Source organism: Heteronotia binoei, chromosome 20 (genome assembly GCF_032191835.1).
Source record: "Heteronotia binoei isolate CCM8104 ecotype False Entrance Well chromosome 20, APGP_CSIRO_Hbin_v1, whole genome shotgun sequence".
NCBI lineage: Eukaryota > Metazoa > Chordata > Lepidosauria > Squamata > Gekkonidae > Heteronotia > Heteronotia binoei.
The window spans coordinates 33,464,078-33,481,117 of NC_083242.1; the positions used below are offsets into that span (position 1 = coordinate 33,464,078).

General features: G+C 48.9%; 1 protein-coding gene across 2 annotated transcripts in view; it reads right to left on the minus strand.

The window, feature by feature from the left end:
* Positions 1 to 16,701, minus strand: part of PEMT (phosphatidylethanolamine N-methyltransferase) — a 133,584-nt gene extending 116,883 nt beyond the window's left edge. Inside the window, exons 1-2 of one of the 2 annotated variants that reach the window (XM_060260935.1) lie at positions 16,486 to 16,701; positions 1,542 to 1,649 (exon numbers count right to left, since the gene is read on the minus strand). In XM_060260935.1, the coding sequence (XP_060116918.1) occupies positions 1,542 to 1,649; positions 16,486 to 16,548 (171 nt within the window). In that variant the 5' untranslated portion in view covers positions 16,549 to 16,701. The remainder of the gene's footprint in view (positions 1 to 1,541; positions 1,650 to 16,485) is intronic. The other variant, XM_060260936.1, reaches the window with a different exon arrangement.
* Between the last annotated feature and the right edge of the window lie 339 nt (positions 16,702 to 17,040).

Sequence of the window (17,040 nt, forward strand, 5' to 3'; positions counted from 1 at the left end):
ATTCAACGCGGTCCCGCTGTTTATTCCCCTCTCCCCTCTCAATTGGATTCATCTAATTATTTAAAATATTTCTACCTCACCTTATTTCCACAGACTCAAGGAAGCTAAATCGTATTTGTGTTTATTTACTTCATTGATATGCTGCTTTTCTCCTCTGTAGAGACCCAAAGCCACCGATATTCTTCCCTGCCATTTTATCCACACAACCCTGTGAGGTACATTAGGCTGAGAGAGAGAGTAAACTATTGAGAGAGAGAGAGAGAGAGAGAGAGAGAAAACCCTCCAGACATGGGCAGAGGAAGTAGAAGACAATGACTGCAGATTTACACCCCGCCCTTTTCTCTGAATCAGAGACTCAAAGCGGCTTACAATCTCCAATATCTTCTTCCTCCACAACAGACACCCTGTGAGGTGGGTGGGGCTGAGAGGGCTCTCACAGCAGCTGCCCTTTCAAAATCAACTCCTGCGATAGCTACGGCTACCCCAAGGCCATTCCAGCAGCTGCAAGTGGAGGAGTTGGGATCAAACCCAGTTCTCCCAGATAAGAGAGCTATGGCTGACCCAAGGCCATTCCAGCAGCTGCAAGTGGAGGAGTGGGGATTCAAACCCAGTTCTCCCAGATAAGAGAGCTCTGGCTGACCCAAGCCCATTCCAGCAGCTGCAAGTGGAGGAGTGGGGAATCAAACCCGGTTCTCCCAGGTAAGAGAGCTATGGCTGACTCAAGGCCTTTCCAGCAGCTGAAAGCGGAGGGATGGGGAATCAAACCCGGTTCTCCCAGATAAGAGAGCTATGGCTGATCCAAGGCCATTCCAGCAGCTGCAAGTGGAGGAGTGGGGAATCAAACCCAGTTCTCCCAGATAAGAGTCCACACACTTAACCGCTACACCAAACTGGCTCTCTATTAGAGCTATGGCTGACCCAAGGCCATTCCAACAGCTGCAAGTGGAGGAGTGGGGAATCAAACCCGTTTCTCCCAGATAAGAGAGCTCTGGCTAACTCAAGGCCATTCCAGCAGCTGCAAGTGGAGGAGTGGGGAATCAAACCCGGTTCTCCCAGATAAGAGAGCTATGGCTGACCCAAGGCCATTCGGCAGCTGCAAGTGCAGGAGTGGGGAATCAAACCCGGTTCTCCCAGATAAGAGAGCTATGGCTGACCCAAGGCCATTCCAGCAGCTGCAGGTGGAGGAGTGGGGAATCAAACCCGGTTCTCCCAGATAAGATAGCTATGGCTGACCCATAATTTGGTGTAGCGGTTAAGTCTGCACACTTAACCGCTACACCAAACTGGCTCTCAAGAAACCAACACACAGCCATCAATCAACAACTGCTCAGAGATAAACCATGCTGTCTTAAACCCAATTACACCCTTTTGAACCCATTTACTTCGATGAACTTAAAAAGTTATAACTCTGTGTAGGATAGCTTTGTAAAATGCCTGCTCAGGACTAGGCTAAAGAGACATAATTTCCTCAGCAATCATGAACAGCCCCCCCCCCACCAAAAAATTAAATTCCCAGGATAGTAAAAGGAGACCATGCATACCAGATTCCAGAAAAGTGGATTGAAGGCAATGAAGAAAACAGTGACCCCAAAAATTGAGTCTGTCACGTCCACGTAACTGAGGAGAAAGGCCATGGCCGAGAAATCAACCTGAAACAGGTAACCAGAGTCAGTCAGATATAATAATAATAATAATAATAATAATAATAATAATAATAATAATAATAATAATAATAATAATAATAATAATAATAATAATAATAATAATAATAATAGATTGGATTTATAGCCTGCCCTTCACAACCCAAAGGAGTCTCAGAGTGGCTTACAATCTCCTTTCCCTTCCCCTCCCAACAACAGATACCCTGTGGTGAGGTCGGTTGGGCTGAGAGAGCTCTGACAGAAACTGCCCTTTCCAGAATAGCTTCTGACAGAGTTATGACAGACCCAAGGTCACTCCAGCAGCTGCATGTGGAGAAGTGGGGAATCAAACGTGGTTTTCCCACATAAGAGTCCGAACACATAACCACTACACCAGACTGGCTCTCTAATACAACTATTTGAACTTTCCGTATTTATTTGCTTCTGTAGCCCATCTTTCTCAAATGAACTCTAGGGGGATTACAGACAAAGATGCAATAAAAGCAGTGTAGTTTGCACCAATGACACAAACCAGTTCTTGCATTCTCAGAGATGGCAAAAGAATAAGAAGCAGTCCAAACAAAGCCGGTTCCAATTGCATTGCGAATTGTTTTTTCCACTGGCGTCTGCCAGATCTGCACCACAAAAGTCCCGCTTGGCAGAGAATGGCCATGCACTGACTTCCAGCTGGGAAATTCACAAAATCATGAGACTACCAGAACGAACCGGCATCTTCAAGTAGGCCATGGGTAGGGAGGCTAGGAAGCAATCAGGACAGGCAGCCAGGAAGCAGTGAGGCAACCAGGCAGCACCACCATGCCTGAATACAGCTCCAGCTGAAAACAGCTGTGCATTATTTTCTCATGTAGATTTTGTTGTTGTTAATTTCCAGGACAGAATTTTGGTTGAAAACAAAGATAACCAAATGTTTTTTAACAACCTGACCAAGAAACATTCACAGGCAGCCAAGTCTGGAATACTAGTTGGTTGAGGAACAAACAGTGATCCCTTGCTCCTTTGGTGGAATTTCAATTTCCAGGTGTTGAGCTTGGTGGAACCTGACACAGATGCAACCATGCTTGTCTTAGACAGACATGTGACAAATACATTCATTTATAAAATATATATAGAATGACTCTTCCTGCCTCTCTGAGATCATAAGAACATAAGAGAAGCCATGTTGGATCAGGCCAATGGCCCATCCAGTCCAACACTCTGTGTCACATAAGAACACAAGAGAAGCCATGTTGGATCAGGCCAATGGCCCCTCCAGTCCAACACTCTGTGTCACATAAGAACATAAGAGAAGCCATGCTGGATCAGGCCAATGGCCCCTCCAGTCCAACACTCTGTGTCACACATAAGAACATAAGAGAAGCCATGTTGGATCAGGCCAATGGCCCCTCCAGTCCAACAATGTGTCACATAAGACCATAAGAGAAGCCATGTTGGATCAGGCCAATGGGCCATCCAGTCCAACACTCTGTGTCACATAAGAACATAAGAGAAGCCATGTTGGATCAGGCCAATGGGCCATCCAGTCCAACACTCTGTGTCACATAAGAACATAAGAGAAGCCATGTTGGATCAGGCCAATGGGCCATCCAGTCCAACACTTTGTGTCACATAAGAACATAAGAGAAGCCATGTTGGATCAGGCCAATGGGCCATCCAGTCCAACACTCTGTGTCACAGAAGAACATAAGAGAAGCCATGTTGGATCAGGCCAATGGGCCATCCAGTCCCATACTCTGTGTCACACAGTGGCCAATATATGTGTGTGTATACACACACACACACACACACACACACACACATATATATATATATATATATATATATATATATATATATATATATATGCACACACACTGTGGCTAATAGCCACTGATGGACCTCTGCTCCATACTTTTATCCAATCCCCTCTTAAAGCTGGCTATGCTTGTAGCCGCCACCACCTCCTGTGGCAGTGAATTCCACATGTTAATCACCCTTTGGGTGAAGAAGGACTTCCGTTTATCCGTTTTAACCTGACTGCTCAGCAATTTCATCAAATGCCCACGAGTTCTTGTATTGTGAGAAAGGGAAGAAAACGACTTCTTTCTCTACTTTCTTCATCCCAGGCATAATCTTGTAAACTTCTATCATGTCACCCCACAGTCGACGTTTCTCCAAGCTAAAGAGCCCCAAGCGTTTTAACCTTTCTTCATAGGGAAAGTGTTCCAAACCTTTAATCATTCTCAAGGCAGCTATCAAGAACTATTGGCCATGATAGTTTTTACACAGGGGTGGCCAAACTGTGGCTTGAGAGCCACGAGTGGCTCTTTCACACGTATTCTGTGGCTCTCGAAGCCCCCACTGCCCCGTTGGCCGGCTTGGAGAAGGCGTTTCTCTCATTACATCTCTTCTCCAAGCCAAGCCTGCCAGCAGCTTGGAGAATGCATTTAAACTTCAAGTTGATTTCTTTCCACTTCTCCCTCCTCCATCTCTCCCGTGCAATCCAGGGAACTGGGCAAAGGAAGCTGTGGCTCTTTCCTTCCTTCCCCAGGGACTGGGGGAGCAAGGAGCTTCAGCCATTAGAAGAAAGAGAGGCTTGGTTCAGGAGCTCTGCTGTGCAACTGAAGGAGCCTGGCAAAGCAAGCTATTCCTCTCCCCTTCCTCCCCAAGGGAGGAGCCTCAGCCAATGGAGAAAATAGAGGTTTTGCTCTGTCGCTCCTGTGCAATTGAGCAAGCCTTGCAAAGCAAGCTGTGATGCAGAAGGAAGCAAGAGAGAGGGAGGAGGAAGCAGACGACAGCCAGTTACTCAGGGGTCTGATAGGAGCCCTCCGGGGGCCTAATTCGGCCCCGAACTGCGTATTTGACACCCCTGCTCTAGGGCATCATACCATGCTGAGGCCCCTCCCCTCCTCAAACCCCACTGTCTCCTGGATCAGGCCTCAGATTCAGTGGGAGCTCACAGGAGCTCAGCTCCTGAACCTTTCTGAGAGATCCACCTCCCTGTCCATTGAATAGTAGGTGCAGCTGCATAGCAATCCCCGGATGAGCTCCACCACCTATTTTTCTACAACATGACCCCCGCCTGGCTCCGCCCCCAAGTCTCCAGGTATTTCCCAACACAGACCTGGCAACCCTACGGAGGGGCCATTTCCCCCTCTTCTCAGCTCAGAAGCCTCATTTGTCAAGAGCTCCAGCAAGCCTCCTTGACCTGCTTAAGAAAACAAATCGCAGCAAAGGGCATCATCGGTAAGCACAACGCCTGCGCTCTTATGTCCTCTCCAAGGCTAACCTAGATCTTTACAGGCAATAGATTGGATTGGAAACTTTGGGGGGGGGGGGCGGGTTGGATGTCATGGTAAGTGTTCTACAAAAGAAGGAACACACACAAACTCTTGCGGCGGCTGGGCCTACAAAACCGGGGAAGGTATATATCTTAGAACACTCCGCGAGAGCTCTGACTCATACATATATCGAAAACAAAATTTTAAACCGCGGTATTTTTCACACACTAATTTGGAATTATTTCACGGCCCGTTTTACGATATAGCAGGGGTGGCCGACGGTAGCTCTCCAGATTTTTTTTGCCCACAACTCCCATCAGCCCCAGCCGGCATGGCCAATGGCTGGGGCTGATGGGAGTTGTGAGCAAAAAACCTCTGGAGGTCTACCGTCGGCCACCCCCGCAATATACAAGGTTTTTTCTTCCGTTCATAGGACTTCCTGAAGCCCAATGCACCAATGCGGGTGTGATTGGAGCCACACCAGTCCGGGAACTGCAAGCATTGGACTTCAGGAAGTCCTACAAACGAAGAAAAACATTGTATATATCCGACCCTCATAACAAATGAGTTTGACACCCCTGGATTTTGGGGGGGGGGGTTTGTCTTCTCTGGGTCGCCTGGATGTGACCGCCAGAGCTGGCTCCTCCCTCCCCCTCCCCCCCGGTCCCCTGGGGAAAGAAGGAAAGAGCCACAGCTTCCTCTGCCCAGTTCCCTGGATCCCATGGGAGAGATACAAAGAAAGCATCTTTAAGACCAATGAGTGCTAACGTTTTAAGCATGTTTTTTAAACATGCTTAAAACGTTACACCAGTCTGGTGTAATGAGAGCCAGTTTGGTGTAGTGGTTAAATGAGCAGACTCTTATCTGGGAGAACCGGGTTCGATTCCCCACTCCTCCACTTGCAGCTGCTGGAATGGCCTTGGGACAGCCAGAGCTCTCTTATCTGGGAGAACCAGGTTTGATTCCCCACTCCTCTACTTGCAGCTGCTGGAATGGTCTTGGGTCAGCCATAGCTCTGGCAGAGGTTGTCCTTGAAAGGGCAGCTGCTGTGGGAGCCCTCTCCAGCCCCACCTACCTCACAGGGTGTCTGTTGTTGAGGAGGAAGGGAAAGGAGATTGTGAGCCGCTCTGAGACTCTTCGGAGTGGAGGGCGGGATATAAATCCAATATCTTCTTCATCTTCTTCTTCTTCTTGTGTTCTTTATAAAATATATATCTCTGCTACTTAATCTTAAATAGGTACACACAGGGCCCGGCCCAACATGGCTCGCCCCAACCTGACGTCGTCCAGCCCAACATTTATGTCAGATCTGGCCCTCATAACAAATGAGTTTGACACCCATATTTTTTTGTCTTCTCTGGGTTGCCTGGATGTGGCCACAAAAACTGGCCCTGCCATTAGAAGAAGAAGAATTGCAGATTTATACCCCACCCTTCTCTCTGAATCAGAGACTCAGAGTGGCTCACAATCTCCTTTATCGTCTTCCCCCGCAACAGACACCCTGTGAGGTGGGTGGGGCTGAGAGAGCTCTCACAGAAGCTGCCCTTCCAAGGACAACCTCTGCCAGAGCTCTGGCTGACACAAGGCCATTCCAGCAGCTGCAGGTGGAGGAGTGGGGAATCAAACCCGGTTCTCCCAGATAAGAGAGCTCTGGCTGACCCAAGGCCATTCCAGCAGCTGCAGGTGGAGGAGTGGGGAATCAAACCCGGTTCTCCCAGATAAGAGAGCTCTGGCTGACCCAAGGCCATTCCAGCAGCTGCAAGTGGAGAAGAGGGGAATCAAACCCGGTTCTCCCAGATAAGAGAGCTCTGGCTGACCCAAGGCCATTCCAGCAGCTGCAAGTGGAGGAGTGGGGAATCAAACCCGGTTCTCCCAGATAAGAGAGCTCTGGCTGACACAAGGCCATTCCAGCAGCTGCAGGTGGAGGAGTGGGGAATCAAACCCGGTTCTCCCAGATAAGAGAGCTCAGGCTGACCCAAGGCCATTCCAGCAGCTGCAAGTGGAGGAGTGGGGAATCAAACCCGGTTCTCCCAGATAAGAGAGCTCTGGCTGACCCAAGGCCATTCCAGCAGCTGCAAGTGGAGAAGAGGGGAATCAAACCCGGTTCTCCCAGATAAGAGAGCTCTGGCGGACCCAAGGCCATTCCAGCAGCTGCAAGTGGAGAAGAGGGGAATCAAACCCGGTTCTCCCAGATAAGAGAGCTCTGGCTGACCCAAGGCCATTCCAGCAGCTGCAAGTGGAGGAGTGGGGAATCAAACCCGGTTCTCCCAGATAAGAGAGCTCTGGCTGACCCAAGGCCATTCCAGCAGCTGCAAGTGGAGAAGAGGGGAATCAAACCCGGTTCTCCCAGATAAGAGAGCTCTGGCTGACCCAAGGCCATTCCAGCAGCTGCAAGTGGAGAAGAGGGGAATCAAACCCGGTTCTCCCAGATAAGAGAGCTATGGCTGACCCAAGGCCATTCCAGCAAGTGCAAGTGGAGGAGGGGAGAATCAAACCCGGTTCTCCCAGAAAGAGAGCTCTGGCTGACCCAAGGCCATTCCAGCAGGTACAAGTGGAGGAGCGGGGAATCAAACCCGGTTCTCCCAGATAAGAGAGCTCTGGCTGACCCAAGGCCATCCCAGCAGCTGCAAGTGGCCATCCCAGCAGCTGCAAGTGGAGGAGGGGGGTATCAAACCCGGTTCTCCCAGATAAGAGAGCTCTGGCTGACCCAAGGCCATTCCAGCAGCTGCAAGTGGAGGAGGGGAGAATCAAACCCGGTTCTCCCTGATAAGAGAGCTCTGGCTGACCCAAGGCCATCCCAGCAGCTGCAAGTGGAGGAGGGGGGTATCAAACCCGGTTCTCCCAGATAAGAGAGCTCTGGCTGACCCAAGGTCATTCCAGCAGCTGCAAGTGGAGGAGGGGAGAATCAAACCCGGTTCTCCCTGATAAGATGGCTGACCCAAGGCCATCCCAGCAGCTGCAAGTGGAGGAGGGGGGTATCAAACCCGGTTCTCCCAGATAAGAGAGCTCTGGCTGACCCAAGGTCATTCCAGCAGCTGCAAGTGGAGGAGGGGAGAATCAAACCCGGTTCTCCCTGATAAGAGAGCTCTGGCTGACGCAAGGCCATTCCAGCAGCTGCAAGTGGAGGAGGGGGGTATCAAACCCGGTTCTCCCTGATAAGAGAGCTCTGGCTGACCCAAGGCCATCCCAGCAGCTGCAAGTGGAGGAGGGGAGAATCAAACCCGGTTCTCCCAGATAAGAGAGCTCTGGCTGACCCAAGGCCATTCCAGCAGGTGCAAGTGGAGGAGCAGGGAATCAAACCCGGTTCTCCCAGATAAGAGTCCACACACTTAACCACTACACCAAACTGGCTCTCGGCTAGGCAACTAGGCGATCGTCTAGGGTGCTGGCCTTCTGGGGCACCAAATTGAGTGACTCAATGACATTCTCACTGCAGGGGGTGCGCCAAAAGTCAGCCTTGCCTAGGGTGCCAGACAGTCTACGGCCAGTCGTGGTGGCCACAGTGACCCACGCACAAGAGCACATTGATCTGGAGGTGACTGATGGGGTTCTTGGAACCCCGCAATGAGGACAAAACGCATCAGCTCAGCTTCTTGAGAACGCGCTTGGCCACACCGGAAAGCCGGTCCACCAGCTTCCCATCTGCTAAGGGGCTCGGTTCAAACTGCCCCACAACGCTCGGGCACAGTTTCCTCCCAAGCGAGATCTGCCGGAAAGGCTCGTTCCAGGTGCTGTAAGTGTCAGAGCTCAGGTGGGCGGTGAGCAGAAAGAGGGCTGTCTCGGGATTCATCAGGAATTCCCTCTCCAAAGCCGTTAGCCTTGCACAAGGCTTATCTAGGCTTTAGGAGCTGAGCAAAGACGTCGGTTTGGGCATGACGTTTTCTGGCCCTGTTTTATCCCACTCACAGTGCCTTCCTCTGATTACCAAGGGGTGAGCAAGGCCCTTTAGCCTATCAGTGAAGTTCTTAGGTTGCCAGCTCGGGATCGGGAAAGTCCTGGAGATTGGGAGTGAAGCCTGTGGAAGGGAACGGCCTCAGCATGGTATACTGCTACAGTCTGTTCTCCAAAGCAGCCATTTTTTTTTTCCAGGGGAAGAGAACTCTAAAAACAATTGTGTCAAGGATTACAATTAGACAAAATTTACAAAAAAATCTATATATATTATATTGTGCAAAAGCACCCAAATTTCATTCCAAAACCATACATCGCATATAGAGCATAAGTCCCAAACAGAAATACTGTTCCTAAGGATGACTCCGACGAATTCTTATCAAAAAGTCTATGAAGAAGAAGAAGATATTGGATTTATATCCCGCCCTCCACTCCAAAAAGTCTGAGAGCGGCTCACAATCTCCTTTCCCTTCCTCCCCCACAACAGACACCCTGTGAGGTGGGTGGGGCTGAGAGGGCTCTCCCAGCGGCTGCCCTTTCAAGGACAACCTCTGCCAGAGCTCTGGCTGACCCAAGGCCATTCCAGCAGCTGCAAGTGGAGGAGTGGGGAATCAAACCTGGTTATCCCAGATAAGAGAGCTGTGGCTGACCCAAGGCCATTCCAGCAGCTGCAAGAGGAGTGGGGAATCAAACCCGGTTCTCCCAGATAAGAGACCGCACGCTTAACCACTACACCAAACTGGCTCTCCAGAGGAGTAACAATACTCAGAAGTAAGTCCAAACAGAGTCCTTCCACTGATGTCGGCTTCCGAAGGAGAAACTCTTGCCTTCACGCAATCACCGGCTTAAATCGCGTTCTGCGGCACTTGCGGCTTCTTCACAACCCAACTGACAAGGTCCTCAGACCGGCCTCTCTCAAACGCCCATATTCCATTCAGATTTTACTCCTGAGTAATATTACTCCTCATAGACTTTTTGAAAAGAATTCGTCGGCGTCATCCTTAGGAACAGTGTTTCTGTTTGGGACTTTTGCTCTCTATGTGATTTATGGTTTTGGAATGAAATTTGGATGTTTTTGCACAATATATAGATTTTTGTAAATTTTGTGTAATTGTAATCCTTGACACAATTGTTTTTAGATTTCTTTTTTCTATTGTGTTGCCGTTGTTTTCGCTGCATTTTTTCCCCAGGGGAGTTGATCTCTGTCACCTGGAGATCCAGGAGATCTCCAGGCCCCACCACAACCACAAAACAAACAACACTGTATCTTACTTAAATTAGCGTGTTATAATTGCTATTTTAATTATTTCTTTATTCAGTCGGCTTGTATTCCGCCTTTCCCCATAAACGGGCTCGAGGCGGATCACAACGTATAATAAGAACAATTTAAAAACCTACATATCAAAGCTACAACACCACATTAAAATTAACAGTAAAAACAATCAATAAAACGCACCACCGGCGGACAGGGCACAGCATATCAATAACCAGCTGTAGGCCCACCTTAAACGATGGCAATAACAATAAGATAGGACTGTAATAAAGCATGTCCCCACAAGGGAGGCCAAATGATGGAATAATAGGACTCCCGCTGCCTCAACCATAGGCCCAGCGGAATAGCTCCATCTTGCAGGCCCTACAAAATGGCAGTAGTTCAGGTAGGGCCCGGATCTCCACAGGGAGCTGATTCCACCAGGCAGGGGCCACAGCTGAAAAGGCCCTGGCCTGGTTGAGGCAAGTCGGACGTCCTTCGGGCCACAGGGAGTCAGGAGGTGTTGCGTAGCTGGTCACAACGACCTCTGAGGCATATATGGCGAAAGGTGGTCCCTCAAGTATGTTGTTATTCACTTGCTCATGCACTCAACAATGCAATGTTATATTTCCAGAGCCATAAATCATGTCTAGAATGCAAAAAGAAATCCATGTAGAAGTCTGTAGTCAGTTTTCAAAATTCTGGTCAATTTCCAGCAGTGTTCCTCTGAGCTCTTGGCTTTAGACAGGTGATAAACTCTGGTCAATTTCCAGTAGTGTTCCTCTGAGCTCTTGGCTTTAGATAGGTGATAAACTCTGGTCAATTTCCAGTAGTGTTCCTCTGAGTTCTTGGCTTTAGACAGGTGATAAACTCTGGTCAATTTCCAGTAGTGTTCCTATGAGCTCTTGGCTTTAGATAGGTGATACCAGTTCCTCTGGAGGGTCAACAACCGGGAAGAGAGGCTGAGGCCTTCCCCTGAGGACATCAGAAGAGCCCTGTTGTGTCCGACCAGTGAGGGTCCATCTAGTCCAGCATCCTTCTCACACAGCGGCCAGCCAGCTCCTCTGGAGGGCCAACGACAGGGCAGAGAGGCCGAGGCCTTCTCCCTATGTTGCCTTCTGGCTCTGGGATTCAAAGCTGAATATAGGCTCCCCTCAGCCACCCTGGCTAGTAGCCACTGATAGACTTATCCTCCATAAATCTATCTAATCCCCTTTTAAAGCTGTTTATTCCTGTAGTCATGGTTACATCCCCTGGCAGCGAATTTCACATTTTAATCACTCTCTGCTTTGCATTCATCTCTACAGAGAAGAATTTCGGAGGTATGAACTCAGGTCAAGAGATCTTCCACATGAGTTTTTGGCACACTCTCAGGTCAGCCACCATTTTGTTGTTGTTCAGTCGCACAGTCGAGTCCGACTCTTTGTGACCCCAGGCCCTCTTGTCTTCCACCATCCTCTGAAGTCTGCTCGAATCCGTGTTAGTTCCATCAGTAACACTGTCCAGCCATCTCCTCTTTTGCCGCCCCCTTCTTCTTTTGCCTTCTGTCTTTCCCAGCATCAGGATCTTCTCCAGGGAGTGCTCCCTTCTCATTGGGTGGCCAAAGCATTTGAGCTTCAGCATCCGACCTTCCAGGGAACAGTCTGGGTTGATTTCCCTCAGGACTGACTGATTGGATCTTCTTGCAGTCCGAGGGACTCTCAAGATTCTTCTCCAGCACCACAGCTCAAAAGCATCTATTCTTCTGCGCTCAGCCTTCCTTATGGTCCAGCTCTCACAGCCATACATCACTACTGGGAATACCATCACTTTGACTGCACGGGCTTTTGTTGGCAGGGTGATGTCTCTACTTTTTATTATACTGTCCAGGTTCACCATAGATGTCCTCCCATAGCTGTCCACCATTTTCCCCACCTTTTATTTCCACATCACACCTCTTGACAGGCTTTTGATCTTCTTCTTTTTTTAAAAAAAAAATAGCAATTGTTATAGTGCTATGTCAATTATCGACGTTAAGGAAGAACCCCAGAAAGTCCTCCGATGATGCAGTGGGGGAAAACACTATTATTGGAACGGTAACGGAAGGTGAATGGTGTTGAGAGAGGTGGTACCTTTGGAAAGGTATGCTTTCCTGTCGAGATGTTGCGGTAAAGCCTTTAGACTCGGGGTCCCCAATGTCTTCGACCCTGCAGGCTCCTCTGAATTCTGACACAGCATGGCGGCCACAAAAAAATGACTTCCACAAAATGGCTGCCACAGGAGGCGGAGCCAGCCACAAAATGGCTGCCGCAGTTTAGCTTCAGTCACACAGATTTTTTTAAAATCTACACAGCCAGTCAACTTTCTAGCAGCCAGTCAGAGGCACTGCTGGGCAAAGAGCCAGTTTGGTGTAGTGGTTAAATGTACAGATTCTTATCTGGGAGAACCAGGTTTGATTCCCCACTCCTCCACTTGCACCTGCTTGGAATGGCCTTGGGTTAGCCATAGCTATCACAGAGGTTGTCCTTGAAAGGGCAGCTTCTGGGAGAGCCCTCTCAGTCCCACCCATCTCACAGGGTGTCTGTTGTGGGGGAGGGAGATAAAGGAGACTGTGAGCCACTCTGAGATTCAGAGTGGAGGGCGGGATATAAATCCAATATCTTCTTCTACTTCTCCTCCACATGTGCCTGCTGATCTGACCTTGGGTCAGTCACAAGTTCTCTCAGAACTGTTCTGGAAAGGGCAGTTTCTGTCAGAGCTCTCTCAGCTCCACCTACCTCACAGCCAGGGTGTCTGTTGTGAGGAGGGGAAGGGAAAGGAGATTGTAAACCACTCTGAGACACCTTCAGGTAGTGAAAGGCAGGGTATAAATCCAATCTCTTCTTCTTTCTAAAAACACTTGGTTGGCACCAGGAAAGATGTTAATGGGCACCACAGCACCCACAAACACTTTCAGTCCAGCACTTTGTGTCGCACAGTGGCTGAAAAAAACACACTAGAAGCCCTCCCACTGTTGCCCCCCCCCGTCCAAGCACCAAGAATACAGAGCATCACCGCCACAGACGTAAGAACATAAGAGAAGTCATGTTGGATCAGGCCAGTGGCCCATCCGGTACAACACAATGTGTCACACAGTGGTCAAAAAACAAGGCGCCATCAGGAGGTCCATCAGTGCGGCCAGGACACTAGAAGCCCTCCCACTGTGCCCCCCCAGCACCAAGAATACAGAGCATCACAGCTCCAGACATAAGAACATAAGAGAAGCCATCTTAGATCAGGCCAATGGCCCATCCACTGCAGAGTGTCACACCGTGGTCAAAAAAACACGCACCATCAGGAGGACCATCAGTGGGGCTAGTACACTAGAATCCCTCCCACTGTGCCCCCCACCCCAAGCACCAAGAATAGAGAGCATCACTGTATCAGCTCCATCTCTCACACACCTTCTGACTGGCTGTTGGAAAGTTGATTGGCTGTGCAGATTTTTAAAAATCTGTGCGACTGAAGGATCAATTCCACCAACTCTTGTATATTTAATCACCGCTTTCCAGCTCTGGAAAGATGGAGAGGGGAGGAGATAGAATTTCTAAATATACCCAGACAGTCCTAAGATTTGTGCCAATGCAACTGGGCACAGAATTCTTTTTCATTCACAGATTCCCAGCATCAAAACTACTACCAGGGAAAAAAGTGTAAGAGCTACGGTTGCCAACTTCCATTTGGGAAATTCCTGGAGATTTGGAAGGCGAGGGACCTCAGCGGGGTATAATGTCACACAATCCACCCTCCAAAGCAGCCATTCAGAGGACTGCTCTGGGAAGTCCAGAGCTGAGTTATTAATCTGGGAGAATTCCAGGCACCGCCTGGAGGTTGGCAGCCCTATTCTCCAAGGGCTTTACTCCACCGTGACCGTAACAGAAGCAAGTCCACTGAACAGTCCATCCTTCGCCAGCGAATTCTTTCAGAACAAGTAATGGAAATGTCATTATCCGGAGTTGTATTTTCACTATCCATACGCACGTTTTGTTCTGGGTCAAAATAACCTCTGCTGGGTTTCAATGCGGAGGTTGTAGCCACAGGACAAAGACCAGCCAGGAGAAAATTTGACAGGGAGAAAAGTTATCCTTGGATCTGAGAAGGCGGGTGGAGTTCTCTCCAGAGAAGTGCCCCCCCACCCCATGTGTCTAAGGTTGCCAATTCCCAGTTGAGAAATGTACATACACACAGGAAATCACCGCAGATGGATTGAACAACCCAAATTGCTGGTGAAAAAGTCTTAAAAGACCACTTCAGTTTTTGCAAACCAAATTCTATTATATTCATAGAACACATCAAAAGAGCATATTATGCTTCTTATACATTGCATACATTATTCATATCATTGCATTTAAAACATGAACCCTTATCAACCCTTACTATAGTTCTCGGGCCTGGAAGAAGATATTGGATTTATATCCCGCCCTCCACTCCAAAGATTCTCAGAGCGGCTCACAATCTCCTTTACCTTCCTCCCCCACAACAGACACCCTGTGAGGTGGGTGGGGCTGGAGAGGGCTCTCACAGCAGCTGCCCTTTCAAGGACAACCTCTGCCAGAGCTATGGCTGACCCAAGGCCATTCCAGCAGGTGCAAGTGGAGGAGAGGGGAATCAAACCCGGTTCTCCCAGATAAAGTCCGCACACTTCACCACTACACCAAACCGGCTCTCCGGATGGAGAAGACATCCTAGTGCTATGATGAGCGACTGAGAGCTGCGCAAAGCCGGAGTGAGGAATTTCAGAAGCACTGGTTCCAATCTTAGTTGTGGCCGAGAAGAATTACATAAACGTGAAGTCAACCTAGGACTCATGTTGCCACCTGTTTTGTGAATGAAATACAGCTACTTTACAGTCTTCAAGTGTTAGCTGGCAACATCACCCATCACCAGAGAAGAAAAGTTGGTAACTGGATTTTGCGCTGGATGTGCAGATCGTGGAGCGCTGACTGCAGGACACGTTCATTGCAAGTCCGTGGGACTGTCCCTTTAAGAGCTTTGATAAGGGTTCATGTTTTAAATGCAATGATACAAATAATGTAGGCAATGTACGGGAAGCGTAATATGCTCTTTTGATGTGTTCTACGAATATAATCGAATTTGGTCTGCAAAGGGTTTAAGTGGTCTTTAAGACTTTTTCACCAACAATTTGTGGTGTTCAATCCCCAGTTGGGGGGCAGGGGATCCCCCAGTTTGGAGGGTCTCCCCCCGCCCCACTTCAGGGCTATCAGAAAGCAGGTGGGGGGAGGGAAATGTCTGCTAGGCACTCCATTATACCCTACGAATATAATCAAATTTGGTCTGCAAAGGGTTTAAGTGGTCTTTAAGACTTTTTCACCAACAATTTGTGTTGTTCAATCCCCAGTTGGGGGGCAGGGGATCCCCCAGTTTGGAGGGTCTCCCCCCGCCCCGCTTCAGGGCTATCAGAAAGCAGGTGGGGGGAGGGAAATGTCTGCTAGGCACTCCATTATACCCTACGAATATAATCAAATTTGGTCTGCAAAGGGTTTATGTGGTCTTTAAGACTTTTTCACCAACAATTTGTGTTGTTCAATCCCCAGTTGGGGGGCAGGGGATCCCCCAGTTTGGAGGGTCTCCCCCCGCCCCGCTTCAGGGCTATCAGAAAGCAGGTGGGGGGAGGGAAATGTCTGCTAGGCACTCCATTATACCCTACGGAGACCAGTTCCCATAGGGGATAATGGAGAATTGATCTGTGGGTATCTGGGGCTCTGGTGGGGGGGGCATATTTTTTGAGGTAGAGACACCAAATTTTCAGCATTGCATCCACTGCCAATTTGAACAGTTCTGCAGGGCCTGCAAAACCACCCTTTTTCGATTGGCCTTCACCGACTAAGGGGGAAACTGCTAATTAAATCCACCATTTGTATAATAGCACCAGTATATTAATTTTATTGATTTTAGAGTTTCAGTAGAATTTTAATTAATTAGTCTGTTTAAATATTTTGTAAAACTAATGTATTGATCTGTGTTGTTAGCCGCCCTGAGCCTGCTTCCGCGGGGAGGGCGGGATATAAATAAAACTGATATATGATATGATATATGATCCACAGCCTCTCCTCAAAACCTCCCCACAAGGCATTGAAAAGGTGTGCGGTCCTTTGAAATGTGATAGCCAGAACTCCCTTTGGAGTTCAGTTGCTCCTGGCTCCACCCCCAAAGTCTCCTGGCTCCACCCCCAAAGCCCCCAGATATTTCCTGAGTCAGACCTGGCAACCCAACGTTCAGCACGTCTGAATGCAGAACCCTAGCGTCGGTTCCTGACACGTGTCTGGTTAAGGAATTCTAGCAACATGCGGGGGTGGGAGCTAAGCGCACCAAAACATCCTTCCCTTCCCTTAGGAAACGCTCTTTTAAAATCTATATTTGCAAACAAATAAATGTATATATCTACCTTACTATAATCCACATTACCCAGTCCTCCACAGCAATCCAGAGACTGGGGCTGCTGATACATTCACACGTGCGGATTAATCATAATCAATTTAAAAATGAGCTATTGCTCAGATTTGAAGGGGAGGGGGTGGAACAGTGACCCCAACCCCCCCCCCCTCGCTCTCCCTTCTCCCCACCCCTTGGCGAAACTGACCCAATGCAACTTGCAAACAGCAAATGCAACTTCCGGATTATTTATTGGAGCAAAGGCTGCAGGGCAAGCATGCTGGGAAATGTAGTCCTTTTTTTCAAAAATGCGTGCGAACTGCAATTTGCAGCCTGCAACAAGGCCCGGAAGACAACGAGAGGGTTAAATCGTTTGAACTGAAACACGCCCCCCTCCAAAAAAAGAGACTAGAAATGAATCGCCTCTGTGAGAAGCCTTTCCTCCTCTTTGCACGTGTGCACCGGGGGCGGTGCATTCACACGTGATGCTGGGATCCGCTTGCCGATGCGTGTTTTCAGCGAACAAGCCTTACTTCGTCGGGAAACTATATGCACCTATAAACCCAGG